At 44.4% G+C, this 24,709-nt stretch overlaps 1 protein-coding gene across 2 annotated transcripts in view; it reads right to left on the bottom strand.

Moving 5' to 3' along the window:
- Positions 1-18,151, bottom strand: part of LOC139685100 (transient receptor potential cation channel subfamily M member 6-like) — a 46,281-nt gene extending 28,130 nt beyond the window's left edge. For both annotated transcript variants that reach the window (XM_071581696.1, XM_071581697.1), the window contains exon 1: positions 18,044-18,151. In XM_071581696.1, coding sequence (XP_071437797.1) covers positions 18,044-18,070 — 27 coding nt within the window. In that variant the 5' untranslated portion in view covers positions 18,071-18,151. The remainder of the gene's footprint in view (positions 1-18,043) is intronic.
- Between the last annotated feature and the right edge of the window lie 6,558 nt (positions 18,152-24,709).

The raw sequence follows: 24,709 nt of genomic DNA, 5'->3' as shown, positions 1-24,709 counted from the left end.
GAAGGCCCCACTAGATGCATTGTTTACAAACAGAGAGGGGCTGGTGGGTGACGTAGTGGTTGGAGGCCATCTGGGGCACAGCGACCATGAAATAATAGAGTTTTCAATACTCAGGGATGCAAGGAGAGCTGTCATTAAAACCTCTACACTGGACTTCCGGAGGGCAGGTTTTGGCCTATTCAAAAGACTAATTCAGAGCATACCCTGAGAGACAACCCTTAAAAACAAGGGGGTCCAGGAGAGATGGACATGTTTCAAGCAGGAAATTTTGAGTGCACAGCAACAGGCTATACTAGTGTGCCGAAAGGCCAGACAGAGAGGAAGACAGACAGCTTGGTTAAATAGGGAGATTCTGAAAGAAATCAAGGATAAAAAGAAAGTTCACAGACTGTGGAAAAAAGGGCTGGGTACTTATGAAGAATTTATGAAGATAGCTAGGTCATGCGGAAAAAAATCAGGGAAAGAAAAGTGCAATTTGAAGTTAATTTGGCTATTTCTGTTAAGGGATAACAAAAAGTCCTTCTATAAATACATTAATAACAAAAGGAGGGGCAAGGAAAACCTCCATTCTCTGTCGGACTTGGAGGGAAATATAGTTAACAAAGATTAGGAGAAGGCTGAGATACTTAACACTTACTTTGCCTCAGTTTTTACCACTCAGACAGGTGGCCTTCAAGACAACTGACCTCTGGAGCTGGTAGACAGAGAGAGGGAGCTGAATAGCCCCCCTGCATTCCAGGAGGAAATAGTGACTTACTCAGCCAGCTGGATCCTTACAAGTCTATGGGATAAGGGAATTGAGTCCATCATCAGCAAATTTGCTGATGACGCCAAGCAGGGAGGGAGTGCCGACCTGCTGGAAGGCAGGAGGGGTCTGCAGGGGGACCTGGAAAGACTGGAGAGATGGGCTGATTCCAGTGGGACGAAGTTCAATAAGGCCAAGTGCTGGGTCCTGCATTTTGGGCACAACAACCCCATGCAGTGCTACAGGCTGGGCACAGAGTGGCTGGAGAGCAGCTAGGCAGAAAGGGACTTTGGGGTACTAATTGACAGGAAGCTCACCATGAGCCAGCAGTGTGTCCAGGTGGCCAAGAAGGCCAATGGCATCCTGGCCTGTATCAAAATAGCGTGGCCAGCAGGACCAGGGAAGTGATCCTTCCCCTGTACTCTGCGCTGGTGAGGCCACACCTTGAGTATTGTGTTCAGTTCTGGGCCCCTCAGTTCAGGAAAGATTTTGAGGTGCTGGAACAGGTCAAGAGAAGAGCAACAAGGCTGGTGAAGGGACTGGAGCACAAGTCCTATGGGGAGAGGCTGAGGGACCTGGGGTTGTTTAGTCTGGAGAAGAGAAAGCTTAGAAGTGACCTCATCACCATCTATAACTTCTTGCAGGGAAGTTCTAGCCAGGTGGGGGTTGGTCTCTTCTCCCAGGCACTCAGCAACAGGACAAGGAGGCACAGGCTCAAGCTCTGCCAGGGGAAATTTAAGTTGGATATCAGAAAAAAATTCTTTCCAGAGAGAGTTATCAGGCATTGGAATGGCCTGCCCAGAGAGGTGGTGGATTCACCATCCCTGGAAGTTTTTCAGCTGAGATTGGACATGGCACTGAGTGCCATGATCTAGTGAACAGACTAGAGTTGGACCAAGGGTTGGGCTTGATGACCTCAGAGGTCTTTTCCAACCCAATTGATTCTATGATTCTAAGATTTTCTTTCAGAATTCATCAACTGCACTTAAAAGCTAAGTATGGATGTCTAAGTGCTGTTCTGGATTGGGGTCTTACATCAAAGGTTCATAAAACTGTTTCCAATATTTTGATCCAAAGCTTTCCCAATAAAACAAAAACTCTTTGACTTTAATGGGCTTTACAATATGGTGTTTCGGATCCCAGAGTAGACCACACAACAAAACTGGAAGAATATTTCTGAATGCAAATTTCAGTGGGGCTATTACAACAAAACACAGGAAATACTAAACCCAAAACTCTCCTTGTCAAAGAAGCTCCAGCTTAGCTCCTGAAGCACAGAGCTAGCAAATTGATGGAAAGCTTAGCCCAATCTGAGGTGCTAGACTTTTTATTAATTTATTACTTTTTACTTTTTAAGTTTATTAAGTAAACAGTTAAGGCTTTCTGCTATCCCTGAGCTGCAACGTTTTAGAAAAGCATATCAAATAGCACTTTACCAGGAGCAAGCCCATCTTGGGATGCATGTGCTCACAGAGGCACTCCTGGTTTGCAGCTGGAAGATCTGAGCAGACTATCCTGTCCCATTGCAGAGCCCATGGCACTAGACTTGGTGGGAAAGGCCACATAGGCCTTAACGCTGCTGACAACAGCTCAGTTTTTGCAAAGGAGCTAATTACAAGAAATGTCAAATCACAATTTAATCCCTCAGCCCTATCCTTGAAACGGGTTTGTGGGGTCATAGCTATGATAAGCTCTTGATGAGTTGAGGGGTACCCCTCATCTCCCTGGAGGGGTACTCCCAGAACCATTGTCAGCGGACAAAGGAATCCCAATGGCTTTCCCAAAGTGCTAAAGCCAGAATGGTAAGATTAGTAAAGGGTGGAGTGTTGTGGAGATGGCATAGCCGCCCTTTGCCACATCTTCTGGGAACACAGAGAGGCAACCCTCAGGCCTATGTCATCTGTCTATCACCCCAAAACCAATTATTGACTAGAGCCACTCAAACCACCTAAGAAAAAATGGTATAAAAGAGATTTGGCATGAGCAAAAATTGGGGAGAAAATACCATTCGACTCTGTGGGGGTAGCTGAGAGGAGCTGCCCTGTCTCCTCCCACCTCTTCGAACAATGTAGGGGTGAAAAACTACGTACTCTCTATACTTTATATTCTGTATTTTCTACTTTACTCTCTTACAACATCTAGTACTTTATACATTCTATCTTATACCTTATACCATGCCTGTTATGTTATACATTATAAAGTACCTTATACCCTTATAATACACTTTCAATTTTACCTCACAGCTACTTTGATGTTAATTTCACTTAGCTATACCATTATTCTATAGGCATAAAGTAAAAATGTCAATATTTTTTGAGCTCTCAAAGGTTTGGGCGCGAGAGTCAAAGACGTGTCCTTCATAGATGTATAGTCAGTACTCTGATTTATTGTTTATACTACACACACACATATCGCATACTTTCTGAGTCCACGAGTAGTACAGGAATATCACTGGTCAATGGCTAGGGTGTGCTTGCTTTACCACGCAGCTGGATTGGTACTTTTCTCAAAACTATGCCCTTCTGTATCAATGTGTTTACCTGCTTCTCCTAACGGCTGCTCCATTCTTTCTTATTGATTACTGCTCTTCTTGAAGCAAGCTTAAAGATGCGGGGGCCCTGTTTCCCTTTCCGTGGGCTGGGTTGTCCAGTCTGTCATGGGGGATAAACTGCTCAAGTTCTGTATTGAAACTTGTTTGGTGTGCTTGTCTGTAGAGTATGTTTCGTGCTGCTTTCTTTTGGTTTCATGTGTTTTTTGTCATCAGTTACAACCATACAGCTAAACGTTATTACCGGCAACACAAAACCCACAATAGCTGTCACATACTTATATTAATAGAAGTTATTTCAGGAGCTGCCATAGAGAAAGTTCTTTCTGTCTATTAAGTGAAGTCTCACAGCAGAGTGTCAAAGACCCCTGCAGCCTGTGTTCTGCTCAGTGTCAGGCAGACAGTGCTGGGTTCATAAGACTTCGACGTTCTGGGGACGCTTATTGCTAATAGCTTTATATTAATACAAGTGGGACACGAAATCTGCCCCTCTTTTTCACGTGACAGGGTTCCAAAAACATAGCTAGAAATCCTATACTGGCATTAGACATCTGCAAATTACTTAGAAACAGGTTTCCTGGTCCATTCCCCAACTGGAAATGCAAAAAGTCTCTGTGATGTGACACATAATTCAGCCTAAAGTAGCCAACCTAAAGTTGACTGCTCCAAACCCCACTGCTCTAGAAGCATGGAAACTGTTGAGAAAGTTTGGACCTCCCTGTTTCATAACTGTGGCCCACACAGGCAATGAAAAAATCTGTGCATAGGGCTGATTGCAACCACCTTGCTAAAAACTTACATTTGTGTTACTTTGGCAGATTTAAAATACAGCATAATACTGTGTATGATCTATTACAAAGGAAATTCAACAACCAGCATAAGATTAGTAAGGAAGTCAGTCATACAGGAAGATACAAGAAAGACATCTTGTAAAGATTTGAGTTGATGGAAAACTGTCCAAATGGCAGAATAAATTGTAAGAAATGCCCAAAACTTGTGACAGCCAAGAGCAGGCACCACTGTAGAGCAAAAAATAGCAAATTATTCAAACTGTATTTGCAAATCGTTACAAATCTTTAAATTAACAATGGCCTTGTTTTACTATGTCTCTTTTGGAGACAAAATCTGCCCGGTTTTCTTAATGGACACCCCTATCTGTCTCAATTGACAGGATTTTGGAGGTCAGTCCCAAACAAAATCAAGCATTTGGTCTTCTTTTATGAACGAATGCAATATAATCAGAAAATCGCTAATATTCAAGGCAAGTTCTGTGATATGAACTTGATCTTGAAAATCATTTTAAAGAAATAAAAATCCAGGCAGCTGTAAGAAAATGATGTATCAGTTGTATTATTCGGAGGGTCAATACAATGCTTAAACTATTGTTCAGATTTCCACTTTGAGATCATTGAAAGGTGGCTCTTCTTACTTTTTCAGCACTTGGTCTTAGCAAAGAGCTAATCAACTTGCTCTTTTTGAAATTATGCCTCATCCATCCAGCACTGAGCAACCACAAAGGTCAATAACCCACTGCTGTTACAAACGCATTTCTTCATCAAAGCATCCAAAATCACACAGCACAAAGATCTTCTAGTTTAAACCAGGAGATGGAAGAGAAGAAAATTAACTAACAGTACATTTCAGAGTTTCTTTTCCTTGTTTTATATTTTCACAACACAGGACTAGAGAGGTGATTCTCTGAAGAACAGATATATCTAACATGGAAAGCAAATGCAGTTTGCAAAATTCAGCTGGGTGAAGCATGAAGGGTCCAGTAAGGCACAGTTTGACAGCAGTCTGCAACCTAGTCTAGAGGAGGGTGTCCCTGTCTGTGGCAGGGAGGTTGGAACTAGTTGATCTTTAAGGTTCCTTCCAATCCAAACCATTCTATACTTCTATGATTCCATGATGTGAGTGATACACACACTTGTAGCCATTATGACTGCCACTCCTATCAGCATTCTTGTTTTTCCTCTATTGCTTGTCCCACGCAGTAACAAAATCTTCATGGGCTTGACAGCAGCCCTTGTACACCCTACAAGACAGGACTGAAATTGCATTTTCCAAAGGAAGATGAAGGTCAGGTGGTTTCTAAAGAGGCTGAAGATATGGTCATGCCACCTCTCCATTTCCCACCTGGACATGTCTCACCATTCTCCTCAGCTCTTCCCTCCACACCATCTAGTAAACAAAAAAGGTTTCCTTTTCAATGCTGGGTCATTATTAAATGTAAGCCATGTCACTAACCCAACAAATATCACAGACCCACAAGCATTCACCTCAAACCACCTGGAGGAAGAGCCAACCATGGCCTGGGAGCAGCCACCAGAGACTGCAAGGACAGAAACATCCTCCTACCTCTGCCCCACATGCCACCCAAACACACCCTTGAGTTCTCGATGAGGTCTTACTGCTGCTTCAGCCTTATGTCCTAGACACACTCTGTGACGCCAGGCTCATCCCCTTGTTTCTTTATTGCACTGTAGGTTGCAGCAGCAGCCAAAGGCAACCCCAAACATTTGGATTCACTGTGACCAGGCAGTGAGGAGCAGCTGTGGTTTTGTTTCATGTCGGTCTGCACTGGATGACTTAACAGCCATCACCGCTGCCCTCCTGGAACAAAGCTGGGCTGCAGCTGCTGGCTCCCAGCAGACTGGGATATGTCCCCAGACATTCTCACCTGTCTGCTCCACCACGATGACAACTCCTCTCCCTCAGGTCACAGCTCCAAACAGCACGCAACCTTCCAGCACCACTCTCTGCTCAGCAAGATGCCTGTCTGCATCTGTGTTCAGATGGTCTCATGAGCTATGCTGGCACAAGGGATGAGGGAAAGGCCAGAGCATGGGCAAGGAGGGTGCCGCAAGGAGAACGGACAGTACAAGCTAACAGAGCTGAGGTTGCACAGCACAGTCACCCAATCTTTCTGAAACACTTGGCTGGCAGGCAGAGAGACAATGCATTTCATAAGCACTTGAGATGTACTAGTAGAAGCTCTGATATGCCTCTTCGTGGGTTATATAAACCAATATAACATAATTAATTCCACTAATTTATAGCAGTAGGACTGATCAAACCTGAAATCATGCCACCCTATGTAGGCATAACCTGACCTCAGCCATGTAGCCTAGACCGACTGCCATTACAGTCACAATAGGCCATTGCTGATGTATAATCCCTGGCACTACATGGGAGCTAGGAAACCATTTTTGTAATGAAAATATATTAATTTTTTCACACCACAAGGCTGAAAGCAATGTGCAACCATGGTGTTTACCAAGTTTAAGAACTGACAGCACCAAATGCTGGGAGATGAGTGTCTGCCCAGATACAGTTCCTGTGCAGAGTTTTTAGTTACTGACAACACTGAGACTTAATAATTAGGAAAAAACACAAGCACCAAGTTCATTAGCAAACTAAGGACTTTTGATTTGGAAACAGTATCAATGTACAGCGAGACAGCACCCAGCTTCTGTCCTAGTGAAAAGAACAGCTAGAAACTCCAGCAACTGCTTTTGGGTATCTCCTTCTGTTCTCATATGATGGTGTCTAGGGTTGAGGGAACTGTACAACTCAAAACAGCATGTACCAGAAACTGCACTACAGCAACATGTAACGCAATGACAGTCCTAAAAAAAGGACGATGACAAGTACTTGATACATCCTGTTTTTCTTGCAGGATAAGCACTATAGCGCCTCAAAGGGGTCTCTCTTCCTTTAGGACTGAGAGGCAAAAGTATGACCAGCTCAAAAACAGAGGTAAAATGTTAAGAGGTGTCAATGTAAAGCAAAAGAACTGCTAATTGAAATGTTAAAGGTTCAAAAAAGGAAAGGTAGTGGGGGAGGGGTCCTTCAGGGAATTATTCTCTTCCTACCAACACAAAGGTTTGGGGAGCTGAAGGACCAGGACCAAGAACAAAGGAGTAAATGACGACTCTAGATTCCAAATTAATGGTGGAGCAGAGGTGAGAAACAGACACCCAGCACCCAGGAGAGGGAGAGGCTTTTTCTGTGTGCTGGCTTCACTTCGTTTTGAGCAGCTGCTGGACTAAAGCCACCATTTGCTGAGCTGGTGAGAGCTCCTTCTAACTCTGCTCTTCCCCTTCCCCACTCCATCTCTGGGCACCCTGAGCTTCAGAGAGAGAGGAGAGAGAGGAGGGTCACAGCTGCTTCAGGACACACTGCAGACCTTTTTCCGGGGGACCAACTTTGACTGCAAGAAAATTTCTGGGAACTACCACCACCCCTCAACTTCTAGCATTTCCTTCTTTGAACAAAGTACAAGGAAAGAGTACTCTTCTCCATGGAAAATGTTTCATACCTCCTTCATGGGACTCATACACTCCCCCTTGTCTCTGCCTCGCTGGGAAAAGGCTGAGACCTCACCTTGCGACCACCCAAGGTGCGACACTGCCACCTGCTTTCCATAAACATCATTGCACAGGGAGAAAATTACAGGTTTTTCTAGGGGGTTGGGGTTTTTTCTTAGTGCTAGGGGAGTAGTTTGCTCTGGTCTGTTTATAGTTATATCTTTATCTATATATACACATAGTAGTTAAGAACAGTTATCTTTGTTATATACATTTTCTAATTAAAGTTCTTTTTTATATTTAATAAATATTTTATATTTAATGGTTATTGAGGAGTCCCCTCCTGTAATCTTGGTAAACACTTTGGTTTTCCTTAAACTAGGACATGAAAGTATACACGGTGCATCACAAGGTTTTACCTAGAATGCATGTTACACAGAAACATGTTTATGTATTACAAGAATCAGAGAAGGTTTACACAGCAGTTGATGGAGCAAGTCTGAGAAGAATAGAGATCACAACTTGCCAATCTGTGGCCACCTAAGCTTCCTCTTCTCCTGTGAACTGCCTGAGGAGTCTCAAACTCATTACTGCAATTCTCAAAAAATTGGATTACCCTACTTGGACCTCCAACTCCCTGGACAGCTGTTGTAGTTTGAAATTATTATGTAAATTCTCTCCCCTGCCACTAACTGTCCATGCCAGTAGTTAACAAAAAGAAGTAGTTAACTGCAACTGCTACCATCTTTCCCTTGATTGCTTGGGTGGGGGCAAGTTGTCTCTTTTGTTTCTGGGGACATTTTTCCATTCTTAGCTCGGCGAAACGCAGGAGCAGTGTGCGTGTGTGTGTGTGTGTGTGTGTGTTGCTCAGAAGGGAAGCTTTCCCTGCCGCCAGCCGGGCTGTGACACTGATACTGCTCATAAGTATAACTCTTCTCCCGGAGGAAACTTGCCAGTGTGGGGGTTGTTGTTGTGGGGGTTGTTGTTTTTTTTTAATGTGGCGTCATGGAAGCGGTTTTGCTCTGGTCTGTTTATAGTTATACCTATACCTACAGATAGATAGATAGATAGATAGATAGATAGATAGATAGATAGATAGATAGATAGATAGATAGGTTAAGAACAGTTATCCTTCTTGTATCCATTGTCTGATTAAAGTCCCTTTTCTTTAATTTAATAAAAAGTGGCATGATTATTCTGGAGGAAACCCCCTCCTCTGCTTGTAAGTAAACATTTTGGGGTTTTGCCCTTCAAACTGAGACATATTTTTGCAACCCAACGTGGGGCTTGTGAACAAAGAAGGATAACTGTTCTTGTGCCACCATGTGTGTATTGAGTTTAGGGTCCATCAGGACCATCCTGTATAATATATTGGCCTTTTGTTGGTAGAAATTCATGCCAAAAGGAGCGGCAGGTTTAAGTCTTCAATCAATGATTGACAAATCAATGAGTAAAACTCAAATAGCTGCAATTATTATTGAGTTCTTACTCTGGATTTATGGTGCTATGAATTCAATGCCTATGGGTGTTATTTGGATGGTGTTCACAAGGGTGTATTCCTGCACTAATCTAAGCTGCTACCTCTGGGGATTTAGTGATAATAGTGCTGACCCTTGGGAATGAACACGGGAGAGTGTTTTCTCCGAACCCTTCATCCACTCCCCCTTCAGGTCTGCTACAACAGCTTTTAAGATGGTTAAATTCTTTCTAAATGCCAGAGATATCTTGCTCTTTATGGGTTTTCTGCAAGGTTGTATCCCTGTGGCCTACAGTATGGTTGAAGGTAGGGCCAGGGTTTTTCGAGAATGCATTCAAAAGCCTAGCCCAGTGAAAGGGGAAAAAAAGAGAGTAAAACCCATGACGTCACAGTGAAGGGGGAAAAGCAAGAGAGTAAAATCCTTGATGTCCCAGTGAAGGGGGGAAAGGAAAAGAATGAAACACCTGACGTCACAATGAAGAGGAAGAAGGAAGAGGGTAAAACCCCTGATGTCACAGTGACGCAGGATGGGGCTAAATAAAGAGGGTAAAACCTCTGATGTCACAGTGACACAGGACGGGGCTAAAAAAAAGAGGAAGAGGGTAAAACCTCTGACGTCACAGTGATGCAAGAGGAAGCTAAACCAGGAGGACAGGCCAAGCCTATGGAAGTTGCCCCTATCCAGAAAAGGAAATATAAGACCAAACCAGTCCATCCAGCAGATGATGAGGGGGCCACTGCACTTTCACAGCAAGCAGACCCAGAGCCAGAGGTCATCACTGAGTCACTGTCATTTGATAACCTCCGTGGTTTATGGAAAGACATTGCCCGACACACAGGTGAGCCCATCCTGACTTAGTTGATCCGAGTTTGGGACCTTATGGGTGAAACCCTACAACTGGATGGTGCTGAAGCCAGGTTTTTGGGGGCTCTGGCCCAGGATGTGGCTATTGAACAGGTGTTTGCAAGGGAATCAAAGCCCCTTTCACTCTGGGCATGACTTCTAATGAGTGTAAGAGAGAAGTTTGTTTATAGAGAAATCCTACAGGAACATCACATTAAGAAGACTTGGAAGACCATGGAAGAAAGAATTCTATGTCTGAGGGAGATGGCAATGATGGAAGTGCTTTTTGGAAGGGGAGGACAAACCAATAAGGACCCTGACAAGGTCAGATGCACACCACATATGTGGTGGAGCCTTTCACACATGGGGCCAGCTGAATACACCGATTTCCTGGCATCCATGTATAGAGAAGAGAACCAAGAAACAGTGGGCGCTGTAGCAAATAAGCTCCAGATATATGAAGGCATGACCCACAGCCCAATGCAGGCCCGTATTTCTGCTGTAGAGACATTGGTTGCAGAGGTAAAGAATAAGCAGAAGAAATTTTAAAAGGAGATTAGAGCAGAGATTAGGGAAGGCCTCCAAGTGACACCAGTGCGAATGAGAACCTCTGAAGTCAGAGCCAGACGCCATCCAATCAGAAGAAGTGGACAGACGTCACGAACCGAGATGTGGTAATTCCTGGCCAAACATGGAGAAGACATGGGATGGTGGGATGGGAAACCCACCCGTGTCCTTGCAGCCCGAGTACAAAAACTGAAGAAGAATGGAAGAAGGTCAGTGACAGTAAGAGCAGTCCCAGTTTCCCATGGGCAAGAATCTGACCCACAGGAGGGCACCTGCCAGATGTACTCATCGAGAAAAGTTCCGACTGCTAGGACCAAGACCAGGGGGGCCCTGTCTCTAGCCAGGTAGAGGCACGGGACAACCGTGTCTATTGGACTGTGTGGATTTGATGGCCTGGCACATCAGACCCACAAAGGTATAAGGCTTTGGTTGATACCAGCGCTCAATGCACATTAATGCCATCAGGACATGTGGGCTCAGAAACTATTTCTATTTCTGGGGTGAAAGGGGGGATCTGAAGACTGTGCGAGAAGCTGAAGTGAGCTTGACCAGGAGAGACTGGCAGAGACACCCCATTGTGACTGGCCCAGCCGCCCCATGTATCCTGGCCATTGACTGTCTCAGGAATGGATATTTTAAGGACCCAAAAGGACATAGATGGGCTTTTCGAATAGCCACTGCAGAGACAGAAGGGATTGAACAATTGAACTCATTGCCGGGTCTCTCAGAAAGTCCTTCTGCTGTTGGACTGTTGAAAGTTGAGAAACAGTAGGTGCCAACTGCCACCACAACAGTGCACTGTCAGCAATACCATCCATAAGATGATCTGTGAACTGGAGAGCCAAGAGGTGGTCAGCAAAACCCACTCACCTTTCAACAGCCCCATCTGGCCTGTTGTCTCGGTTTGAGGCGAAAAAACCAAAATGTTTTACCCACAAGCAGGGGAGGGGCCTCCTCCACAATAATCACACTACTCTTTATCAAATTTAAGAAAAGGAATTTTAATACAAGAAGGATAACTGCTATATATATATATATATATATATGTAAACAGACTAGTACAACCCACTTCCCCAACACCACAAGAGAGGAAAAAAAAAAAACAAACCAAAAGAAACAAAACAACAACAAAACCCAGCAGGTTTTTTTTCTCCGGGAGAAAAGGTTATACTTAAGTGTCCTTGTCACAGCCCGGCTGGCTGCAGAGTGAGTTTCAGTCCCTCTCCAGCGAAACAGACGAGCAGTGAGCTTTCAGATGGACTCAGTCTCTTCCCCCTGTGTTCCCCGTCCAAGAAGCAGAAAAGGTACGAGCAACCAGCAGCAAATCCAAGGCAGGTAGCAACAGCAGCGCGGCACGAAAAGTAGTCCGAGGTGGGCAGCGGCAAGACAGCCAGGAAAAAACCCCAGCAGTAACCAGCAGAGCAGCCTGCCTCCTTCGAGCCCCCACTCCCCCGTTCCGCCGAGCCAAGACTCTCGAGAAATCCAAAAAAAAAAGAAACCAAAAGAGACAAACCTGCCCCCACCCCAGCCATCAACAGTTAACTACTTCTTTTGTTAACCGCTGGCCTGGGCAGTTAAGTGGCAGGGGAGAGAATTTACATAATAATCCCAAACTACAACACCTGTACATAAGTCTGATTGAGAATAGAGATTGACTGTGAACTATCGTGGCTTGAATGAAGTTACCCCACTGCTAAGTGCCGCTGTGCCAGACATGCTGGAGCTTCAGTATGAGCTGGAGTCCAAGGCAGTGAAGTGATATGCCAATATTGACATTGCTAATGTGTCCTGTTCCATTCCTCTGGCACCAGAGTGCAGGCCACAGTTTGCTTTTACCTGGAGGGGCATGCAGTACACCTGGAACCGAAGCACCTGTGGAAGCACAGTCCCACCATCTGTCATGGACTGATCCAGACTGCACTGAAAAAAGGTGAAGCTCCAGAACACCTGCAATACATTCATGACATCATTATGTGGGGGGACACAGCAGAAGAGGTTTATCAGAAAGGAAAGAAAATCATCCAGATCCTTCTGGGAGCTGGCTTTGTCATCAAACAGAGTAAGGTTAAGGGATCAGCGCAAGAGATCCAGTTCCTGGGAGTGAAGTAGCAGGACGGACGCCGTCAGATTCCAACAGAAGTCATCAATAAGATCACAGCAATGTCTCCACCTACCAGCAAAAAGGAAACACAAGCCTTTCTGGGTGCCATAGGGTTCTGGAGGATGCATATCCCAGCATACAGTCAGATCCTAAGCCCTCTCTACTTGGTAACCCATAAGAAGAATGATTTCCACTGGGGCCCTGAACAGTAACAAGCCTTTGACCAGATCAAGCATGAGATTGCTCAGGCTGTAGCCCTTGGACCAGTCAGGACAGGACCAGACATACAGAACATGCTCTACCTCCACTGCCGGGAATAATGGCCTGTCTTGGAGCCTTTGGCAGAAGGTGCCTGGTGAGACTCGAGGCCGACCACTTGGATTCTGGAGCCGAGGCTACAGAGGATTCAAAGCCAAATATACCCCAACAGAGAAAGAGACCCTAGCTGCCTATGAAAGAGTTCAAGCCACCTCAGAGGTGATTGGCACAGAAGCACAGCTGTTTCTGGCACCTCGACTACCAGTGCTGAAGTGGGTGTTGGCAGGACAGGCTGCCTCTACACATCATGCCACTGATGCTACCTGGAGCAAGTGGATTGCCCTGATTACGCAGCACGCCCGTATGGGAAAATCAAATCACCCTGGGATCCTGGAAATCATCACAAACTGGCCTGAAGGTGAAAATTTTGGTCTAGCAGATGAAGAGGAAGAGCAGGTGACATGTGCGGAAGAAGCTCCACCATACAGTCAATTGCCAAAAGAGGAAATATGCTACACCCTCTTCACTGATGGCTCCTGTCGCATTGTAGGGACTAATCGCAAGTGGAAAGCAGCTGTATGGAGTCCCACCTGTCAAGTTGCAGAAGCTACTGAAGGAGTCAAGTCAGTTTGCAGAGCTCAAAGCCATGCAGTTGGCCCTGGACATTGCTGAACAAGAGAAATGGCCAAAGCTTTACCCCTACACTGACTCATGGAGTCCACCATGTAGACGCACACGCACCCAAAATTCGAGCCAATGAGGAACATCGCAACAACCAACAGGCAGACCAAACTGCACAAGTGAAAGTATCACAGATAGATCTGGACTGGCAGCACAAGGGAGAGCTGCTCTTGGTTCAATGGGCCCATGATGCCTCGGGCCATCAGGGCAGAGATGCCACTTATAAATGGGCACAAGACCAAGGGGTGGATTTAACCATGGACATTATTTCTCAGGTTATCCATGACTGTGAGACATGTGCTGCCATTAATCAGGCTAGGAGAGTGAAGCTTCTGTGGTATGGTGGACGCTGGGATAAATACGGGTAGGCCTGGCAGGTTGACTACATCACACTGCCACAGACCCGCCAAGGCAAGCGCTATGTGCTCACCATGGTGGAAGCAACCACAGGGTGGCTGGAGACACACCCAGTGCCTCACGCCACTGCCTGGAACACCATCCTAGACCTGGAAAAACAAGTCCTGTGGTGACATGGCACTCCAGAGCGAATTGAGTCAGATAATGAAACTCAAGAACAGCTTAGTTGCTACCTGGGCGAGAGAGCACGGCATTGAGTGGATGTATCACATCCCCTACCATGCACCAGCTGCTGGGAAAGTTGAACAGTGTAATGAACTGTTGAAAAGCACTTTAAAGGCATTGGTTTGAGGGACTTTCAAACACTGGGATCAACACTTAGCAAAGGCTACATGGCTAGTCAACACTAGAGGCTCTGTCAATCGAGCCGGTCCTGCCCAGTCAGAACCCCTTCACACTGTAGATGGAGATAAAGTCCCCGTAATACACCTGAGAGGTATGCTAGGGAAAATAGTCTGTATTAACCCTGCCTCAGGCAAAGGCAAACCCATTTGTGGGATTGTCTTTGCTCAAAAATCTGGTTCCACCTAGTGAGTGATGCAGAAAGACGGAAAGACACAACGCATACCTCAAGAGGAACTTATCTCTGGATAAACTGCTCATATTACTGTATCTGTAAACATCTAAATATTTTTAAAAAATAAGTTTAATGTAGAGTATTGGCATAGAAAAAATTTAAGGGTGGACAATGTTGTAGTTTGGAATTATTATGTAAATTCTCTCCCCTGCCACTAACTACCCATGCCAGTAGTTAACAAAAAAGAAGTAGTTAACTGCAACTGCTACCGTCTTCCCCTTGGTTGCTTGGGTGGGGGCAGGTTGTCTCTTTTGTTTCTGGGGACATTTTTCCATTCTTAACTCGGCGGAATGCAGGAGTGGGGTGTGTGTATGTGTCGCTGAGGAGGGAAGGTTTTTCTCCTGCTTCTCTTGCTGCTGCTGCTGCTTGCTGAGCCGCTTCTTCTCACCATGGCTGTTCTCCTGGTTCCTGCATCTGGGGTCCCAGCCTCTGCTCCAGTCTCACCACTACTTGCAGCATCACGGCCTGCCCGCCCCGGCTGTGGCAGCGACCTGGGAGAGAGAACTTGCAGCTGCTTTTTTCCAGGACATGCAGTGGTTCGTCGTTTCCAGTTTTCCTTCTTCATTTGGAATGCAGGAGACACAGAGACAGAGTTCATTTGGGAGCTCACCCAGCCGCCAGTCAGGCTGTGACACTGATACTGCTCATAAATACAATTTTTCTCCAGGAGGAAACTTGCCGGTGTGGGGGTTGTTGTTGTGGGGGTTGTTGGTTTTTTTTCTGTGACATCAGGGAAGCGGTTTTGCTCTGGTCTGTTTATAGTTATACCTATACCTACAGATATATAGGTATATAGATATAGATATAGATAGATATATCAGTTAAGAATTTTTCTTGTATCCAGATATATCAGTTAAGAACAGTTATCTTTCTTGTATCCATTGTCTCATTAAAAGTTCCTTTTTCTTAAATTTAATAAAAAGTGGCATGATTATTCTGGAGGAAACCCCCTGCTCTGCTTGTGGGTAAACATTTTGGTTTTTTGCCCCTCAAACTGAGACAACAGCATACAAAAATGTATAGATTGGTTTGTTGGTGGACACATGCAGAGGGACCCACCTCTCTAGTTCACATAGTGCTACTAAGTGAAAAATAAATTTACTATAATGTAAACCACAGAAAGGAGGGATGAAGGGAGTGATTTATGTAGGAAAAGAAGTAGGAAAACTATTGCACATGGTTCCCACTGATTTTCCCCCAGAGAAGGTTTCATTCAGCTTCAGCAGACCAAATGAGAGCCACACTGTAGATCAGATACAGCAGTCCAGCATGGTCTGTGCCATCCTGTTTGTAACTAGTCACATTCAGCATGGTGTTGAAAGCAATGTAAAGAGACTGACCTTCCCTTCTTACTGCTGCAGCTTCGCCTGACATGATATCCTGTACTTCTATCCCACATTAAAGCCAATACCACAAATCAAGGACAATTCTGGCCTTGTGACCATTAAAACCTGTTTTCTGTTATTTGAGGCACCTTCTTCCAGTTATGCAGAGGTAAGAACCCCTTGGGATGACAGATGTTGAAGCTGCCAGGTCCATGAGGGATCGACCCTCTTAGGTGAGAACAACACTTTTGGAAACTGAAGCCCAGGCACATAAATAATTTAGATCCTTTTGAAAACACTACCTGCAGCCCAGAGTGGAGTACTATGTGTACCACATACTCATGTGTATGCACAGACAGGCATATTTACTGAAACTAATTTTGCCTTTATGAGCTGTAGAAATTTTAAACTTGCCCACCTTCTGGTCTTTTAAAACTACTATATGTTTTTTTACCTTTCACTTAGGTGGTCACAAAGGGGAGGAGGGGGAAGTAGTAACAAGTAACAATTATCTGCTCCTTGTTTCTACAACACTAAAACAAAAAGAAGTGAAGGTGGAGCTCCAAGAAAAATGTCTTGCTCTTGTTCTGTATGATTCTTATGTTGTCTTCCTGATTCTGGTTACTTCCTGGGACAACATACTTCAACACACTCACTGCTGGGCAATCTCTGCATCCCTGACATCGTAACAGTCAAGAAAGCTTTAGCATTTGTTCCTTATCAAGTCATAAAATTTAAGGAAACAGGTACAAACATAATCTGTTTTCTGCTTATTGTGGGGTTTTATACTACTATATAACATCCCTTAAATAAGGTTGTTATGCCGCAATATGAGCTTACCAAAGTCTGTAAACTGACTTAATCACTTCACAGCATGCTTTCAATTTAAAAAAAAAAAAATTAAACACACTATGATTGTATTTCCTTAAACTCATTTCAGGCTCATACCAGTATGAGCTTATAAGGTAACACTTCAATTACTCTGAGAGGTCCAAAATGTAAGAAACTCTAAAAACTGGTCATTCTGTTTTGGTAACAGGAATTTGTAGTTTAACTTCCAATGTTCACAACTTAAAACACTAGCTCATTCTTTCCTTGGTGTAAAAGTAGATGCTACCCATTTTGAAAATTATATTCATAAACAGACATACTCACAAATATTCCACTGTAAACATATTTTTATCAGCAACTATAACAGAAATGGATACAGTAGATATGTTGCTACAGGATGATCTGTGGTAAATACCATCCATTCTTACAAGGTTATGCATAGTAGCCGAACTCCATTCTTAAACCCTCAATATCTGAATCACAAACGTCCACCTTGAAATTACAAAACAAAAACCGAAGAATCCAAAACCAAAACAAAATAATCAAACACACACACAAAACCGACACCTAAAACTCCCTAACAATGAACAAACTAAACAACCCAAACCAAACAAAAACACCAAACCAACCAAACAAAAACCAAACCAAAACAAAACCCCCAAACAACAAACAAACAAAAAACACCCTCAAAAACCTTTCAGTTAGCATCATGGTAAAAAGAAGTGAAAATGTACTAAAGTCAGATTCATATTTTTTTGCATGGTACACCTAACCTCAAGGCATTCAAACAGCACTAGTACAAAACTGCCGTGAGATTTCCTGCTCATAGCGTGGGCAATCTTTTTTGCCTTTCATGGTTACTAGAATACATACAGATGTGCGGGTGTGTCTGTCTGTATAAAATCACTCAAGTCTCCGTTTGCACAAGCAGAGGGAAGCTAATCAGTATCGACACCAGAGTATCAAATCCCTGGCGAAGCAGCTCTCCGTAGCCCAGGGGTTTCTATTTGCCGAGAGCTAAGCGATATGCTCTCTCCTCAAGTCACCTGAACTTTCAGACGGACCTTGATACCATTTACGGATTCCGTCAGACGCCACTCATGACACGGAGAGTGTTGTGTACGCCGCTAGAAACAGAAGAGCTTTAGCTTCAAGCCAGCCGCCCATCACCTCGCGGAGACGCTTTTTCTAAAGCCAAAGGGACGGTGGTCCACGTGAGGTGAAGAGTATTGGTCTCCACAGTCTCTGCTCCACCGGCAGCCGCCTGCCCTGGGGCACGTCGCCGCCCGTTCCGGGAAGGAGAGCAGCCATATCCCCGACTGAACCGCCATCCGTGCCCCTCCCCTGCGGTGCTTCCCTCACCTGTGCGCGACGGGTGCCGCCAGCCATCGCCGCGCCAGTCCCAGCCGCCTCGGCAGACGGGGCGCAGAGGCGTGAAGAGAAGATCCCGCCACTCCGCCATGCCCTCCGGGTCCGTGATCCTTGGGCGGCGGCGGCGGCGGGGCAGGCGGGCGGGCGGGTGGCCCCTTCACGGGTCTCCGTCCTTTACCCCCGGCTTCTCGGTGAGCTGCGTGCTTCGTTGTTTCTGCCCTCAATACTGGAAGGTCTAGGGCAGTTAAATGCCTCCCTGACATCCGATCCCGTCAGATCTCGGAAGCTAAGCAGGGTCAGCCCCGGATTAGTACTTGGATGGGAGACCTCCTGGGAAATGCCGGGTGCTGTAGGTTCTAGTCCTGAGGACTTCACTGTCACTGTCCAAGCTCACTCGGCCGTGGCAGATGAACCTCAGGACTTAAACGGTGGGGCCAGTTCTGCGCTCGCTGTGCCTCACCTAAAATCCACTGCGCAGGCTGGAAGGGCACACCCACGTGGGGGGACAGCCCTTCCCAAATTTTCGTTCGCGAAGCCGAGCCACACACACACACTGGAGGGTGTACGCCCCCACAAGGCAGCGATGACGCTTTTCTGTGCGAGGCGGCCGAGTACCGGCTCTGCCTTCGCTGCCGCCCGCCCGGGAAGCCCCAACGGCCGGGCCGAACATCCTCTCTGCAGCCCACCGCGGACACACTTCCCCCCAGGGCCGCCGGTGTTTTGCTTCCACCCTCCCAAGTTCTTCCTCACGTCGGGAAACCGGATCACAAGTACTCGAAATCAGCATGAGTTTTGGATCTGGTTTGCCAGAATCGCAGCTCACCCTCCTAATCCTTGAGTTTTAATCCTAGTCATTTTTTAGGGTGCTGTTAAAGTAAATTCATGGTATTAGTTACAGCATTCGTGATAAAACCTAACAGAAAGGCCAGAGGAAATCAATAATTCTCTTGAATTCTCAAGACTTGAATCGCACATAAGACCTTATTGAAAAGCAAAAGGTGAAAAAGAAACAGTAACCATATAACAACTCATGTCAATGAACTCAAGCAGCGAACAAGCAAATGGCATGTGACCAGTGTATGTATTAAAATCTTAACAAAGTGATGAAATTTGGATATAACCCCAAATTTCTGAGTGCTTGGGTTCTTCATCTTCTTAATCTTCTTCATATACTTTCTATGTCACTTCTTCCACACTGACAAAGAAAATGCAAAGAAGGAAGCATGAAGTCACAGTCTCCTGCAGGGTTGCCTCCCTGGAATGTCCAAAGGACCTCAGCCATCAAACCAAACCAAGCACCTCCAGCAATTATGGCTGCTTGTACCAAGTATGAACAAAGAAAACAGGCATACACCATTCTCCCTTTATTCTGAGTTTTGTTTCCAGTCAGTTGTATTTTCTCCAACTTACCTCAAACCTCACTTTTCATTCTATCCCCAGTTTCTCTTATCCCAAACTAGCCCTCTTCCTGTAAGCAATCCCAGGCTCCAGTTCTTTTGTTTCTCAGCTCTGCTCTCTCATCTGTTTCTATTTCACCACTTCTTTTATTTTATTGCCTTCAGTTATGCCACTGTATTGACTGTGAGCTCCAGTGTCCATCTGCCTCTGGATTTTCTCTGTATTTCCCATCTGCTTGCTCTTTCTAGATGTTCTTCCATTTTCTGGTCTCTCCATCTCTAATTTTCCTGCCCAGCCAAGTCTCATCTTCCTCTGTGGTGCTCAGCTCTCCCTCCTCCTCCCCTATAGAAGAGGCTTGCCTTCAGACCACCCTGTTCCAGTGCAGGAGACTGGGAGCAGAGCCTCTGGGAGCACTAGGGAGAAGATACTTCCACTGTTAGTTCAAGAACCCCAAAACTCAGCAGCACCCCAAAAACCAGAGCAGAAAAGCCTGCTTGGTTCTTGGACATGCCTCAGAGCGTTTTGAAATAGTAGCTGTCAAACTTAGCAGTAGTTTCACATAAACTATTATTTCAAAAACAGGGACAAAAAAAAACTGTTTTCAGACTCCTGCCAAACATAATTTTCTGATTCTTGCACTGCTTTTGTCTTTAGACTTCTTATATTCCACTTCATATGAAGTAGTTCTTAAAAAAACATTACAGCTTTTAATAATAGAATGGACTTTTAGAAATTTTAGCAGATGTTGAACATCATGCATACTCTTTACCTAGCTACACCTTTTAAGATACAATTTTCAATTAAATTTTCTCAAACAGGTCAATCTTGAGTCAGCATTGAAGCTTTCAGCTCAATTTACTAGTATAACTGATGTCTATAAATGAAATAAATAAATGTTCTTTTAATAGGGTGTGTCAGTCACTGTTACCATGCCCACTCTTCTTATGGTTCTGAACCCTGTAAGAAAACTGAAATACATGTAAACCAACACATGCAGGTGCACTGGGCTTAATGGGACACAGCTATGTGCACATATTCCTCTGACTGCAAGCATATTCTTAATTTCAAATTTCTGCCATTTCTTTTTAAGTTGTAAAGATTTTTTTCAGACATACAAAGCTCTCAGTCTTCCCTGGAATCAAGTCTTGCCCTTTGTAATCTGGTAAAAATACCTAAAAATCTGCTCTGAAAAGCCTTGTAAACCAATTCTCATGCTGTAAGTTCCCACACCCAATTGCTCATCACTTCACTGATATGAAAATGCATGTGATATGTTTTATAACAGCTACTTTAGTAGTTCAAAGTCCATATAACTCTCATGTTATACTGTTATCTCTAGAAATCAGAACTGCTGAGATGTTTTCTCTTCATCAATCTTAATTCTACAGACTTACCTTAGGATCAGTGCTATCTTGCTTGCCCATCTTCTAAGCTTCTTTTTTGTTAGCCCTATATTTCTAGTGTCTAAGGTGTCACTTCCAGAGCAGCACAGCCAGCTCAATTCTTGGATGCTCATTAGGAACAGTGCATCATACCTCCTGCTTTTCCTGACCTATGTGAAATGCATACATGTCAAAGTATGACTGCATTATTTTATGTATAACCTTGCATTATTTTCAAAGTACAAAAATGGCACAACAGAAAACAATCTTAAAGAAGGATAATATGCTTAACAGAAACCCTTATCAAAATAGCAATGGCTTTGTTTCTATTGTTTCCATGGTGGGGGGATCTGTAAAGGCATAAACATCCATATATGCACTCTGTGCTTTATGTTCTGTTAGATCATACCTCATACTGTGTTTAATATGGCCAAATCTCAGAAAAAGCCAAAACTAATTTAGATCTCATGCACAACTGTGTTTTAGAGGGATCTCCCAGTTTCATTGTTTCATCATCTCCAAACACACTGAAGACACTGAGTTTTGCAAGACTATATACAAACCTTTACCTTTGTCTTAGTGCCCTAGCAGACCTTCAAGAACTGATAATGCAGGAAAGAGGAGCAAGGAATGAAACTGGTAAAGACTGCTTCTAGATTTCTCCCCATTCCACATCATCATCAACAAATCAGCCTGTCTTTAAGCATATTTATCTCTATCTTCCAATATAATTAAAGAAGTCTTGTAAGTTAGTCCCACACTAGAAGCTGGCAGCAGATACAATGAACATACTCATCAGATGATGATTATTTCAGCCTATTTAGCCACTGTTTAGCATGCTGTGGAAAGGCATTGTGGCAGAATGTTTTCATTACAGAACAAAATATAAATCTTGATTTACTATGCAGATTCTGGACTACAACAGCACAGAATCTTGTCCCTTGGCCTTCCTCTTTTACATACACCATGTAAAGGCAACCTCCTGGAGTGAGCTTAAGCCACACTTCATTGCTTATTTCACAGTATGCAAATATACAATGATTATTCCAGATCTGATTATAGTAAATTTTCCCCTCTGCTGCCCACTGCATACTGATACTCGGAATTGATCTGCCAACAAAGGAGAAGATTACATCCCTCATCACAAATAAAACTTGTTTTTGATTAAGGATGAGATTAGCTCAGTGGATTAGAGCATGGTGCTAATAACACCAAGGTCATGGGTTTGATTACTGTATGGGCCATTCACTTAAGAGCTGGACTTAATCCTTGTGGGTCACTTCCACCTCAGTGAAGGTATATAAATGTGCATCATCTACCTGTTCCTATGATAGATGTGCTTCAAAGGAGGCAAAAAGGAGGACAGTTTTGGATATTGAATTATACACCGGCAAGATGCCTTGTGTTCTTTTGATGTTTTTTAAGCACATCATCCAAAGGTTGTAAGAAGTAGGTCAATATCATTCAATAAATAGTTAAAACATTGTATTTACATTAATTACTTAAAGTCAGCAGGACGCTCTGCAGAACTTACTCTCTGAAAAAAATTGACTTCTTGGAAGTTTTTATTAGAGTTTTTAAGTTTTCAGGAATGTAGTGGGGTAGCTTTACTTAATTAGATGGTCAGAGTCACAAATACCCAACCATATTTCTCTTTAAATGCATTCTGAAATACCTTTGAAATCAGTTGCTAAAGGTTTAAATGAAAAAAGGTGGTGGGGGAGGGGTCCTTCAGGAATTTTTCTCTCCCTGCCAACACAAGGGGTTTGGGAGTTGAAGGGCCAGGACTGAGAACAAAGGAGTGGTTGATGACTCTAGTTTCCAACTTAATGGTGGGGCAGAGGTGAGAAATGGACCCCCAGGACCTGGGAGGGGGAGAAGTATTTCTGTGTGCTGGTTTTCAGCAGCTGCTGGGACTAGAAGCCACCACTTGCTGAGTGGGTGAGAGCTCCTTCTGGCTCTGCTCTTCCCTCTCCTCCTCCCTCTCCCCCTCCCCCCTCGTCTCCCCCCTATCTCTGGGCATCCTGAGCTTCAGAGAGGGAGGAGGGTCACAGCTGCTTCAGGATATGCTGCAGACCTATTTTCCTGGGGACTGACTTTGGCTGCAGGGAGATTTCTAGGAAGTACCACCACCCCCCAACTTTCCAGCGTTTCATTCTTTGAACAAAAGACAAGGAGAGAGTCTGCTCTTCCCCAAGGAAAAGGTTCCATCCCTCCCTCATGTGAGTCATATTATCTCTTGTCTCTGCCTTGCTGGGAAAAGACTGAGAACTCACGTTGAGGCTAGCCGATGTGCAACACTGCCACCTGCTGTCCATAAATATAATTGCACCACGAGGAAACTGCGTTGTTCTGGTGCTGGGGGAGTAGTTTGCTCTGGTCTGTTTATATCTATAGTAGTTAAGAACAGTTATCCTTCTTATAGACATTTTCTAATTAAAGTTCTTTTCAATTTAATAAGGCATGAAGTGGTTATTGAGAAGGGGTCCCCTTCTCTAGTCTTGGTAAATACCTTGGTTTCCCTTAAACTAGGACATCAGTGCAGACCCAAAGAACAAGTTGCAATGGTATGGCTTAGTCTTGTTACAGTCATGAATAGTTTGTGCTTCTAGCGATGGTGCCATGGAAACCAGCTTCCTAAAACAGGATATCTGAGTCCAGAATTGGGAAATAACGGTTCAGATGCTCTCTCTAGTCTCTGTTACTCAATTTCCTTAACTGAGGTAGGAAAATTAGTGAAGGAATCCTAAGAGGACTCAGTGTAGGAGTGTGTTTGGCAGCTTTAAGATGCAGTAACCTCCATCTCTTGAGAATAAACCATTCACAGTGATAGAGAAGCCCAATGTACTTTTGCAGGGCAGCAATCACAGATTCATTCCACAAAATAGTGTGGTGCAGTTGACACGCTGAAAGGAATGGACGCCCTCCAGGGGAACCTGAACAGCCTTGAAAGGTGGGCTGATGCAACCTCATAAAGTTAAATGAAGCCAAGTGCAAGGTCCTACACCTGCATCATGGCAATCCCAGACACACGTGGTTGAGTGGAGAAGTGATTGAGAACAGCCCTGTGGAGGAAGATGTGGGGGTAATGCTTAACAAAAACACCACATGAGCAGGCAATGTGTGCTCACAGCCCAGAAAATCCACCAAATTCTGGGCTGCATCAAAAGAAGCGTGGGCCATCAGGTTGAAGGAGGTGATTTGACCCCTCTTCTCTCATGAGACCCCATCTGGAGTACTGCATCTAGTTCTGGCACGCACAACATAAGAAGGACATAGAACTGTTGAAGTAAGTTCAGAGAAGATCCACAAGGCTGATAAGAGGGCTGGAGCATCTCCTCTGTGAAGGCTGAGAGAGTTGAGGTTGTTCAGCCTAGAGAACGTTACATGGAGACTTAGAACAACCTTCTGGTATCTAGAGGGGGCCTACAGGGGAGCTGGAGAGGGACTCTTAATCAGGAACTGGAGTATTAGGACAAGGAGTAATATGGGTACTAATTGAAAGGAGAAATTGAGGTCAGATACTAGGAAGAAGTATTTTACTGTGAGAGTGGTGAGACACTGCAACAAGTTGCACAGAGAGGTTGTGGATGCTTCAACTCTGGCAGTGTTCAAAGCCTGTTTGGATAAGGCCTTGAGCAACCTGATCTAGTGGGAGATGTCCTTGCTCATGGCGTTGGGACTATATGGTTGTTAAGGTCCTTTCCAAACACTAAACATTCTGATTCTATGATATCTTTCTCACAGACACTATAGAGAAGATGGAATTGGAAAGAGGTTTGTGTTAGCATTCATACTCAGAGACCTGTCAAAGCAAATACTTTGAGCTTTACAGGAGAGGAGACAAACATCCTCTGCTTTGGACTGAAAAAAAAAA

This window comes from Pithys albifrons, chromosome Z (genome assembly GCF_047495875.1).
Source record: "Pithys albifrons albifrons isolate INPA30051 chromosome Z, PitAlb_v1, whole genome shotgun sequence".
NCBI classification, from domain to species: Eukaryota; Metazoa; Chordata; class Aves; order Passeriformes; family Thamnophilidae; genus Pithys; species Pithys albifrons.
This window is presented reverse-complemented; position numbering and strand designations above follow the sequence as displayed.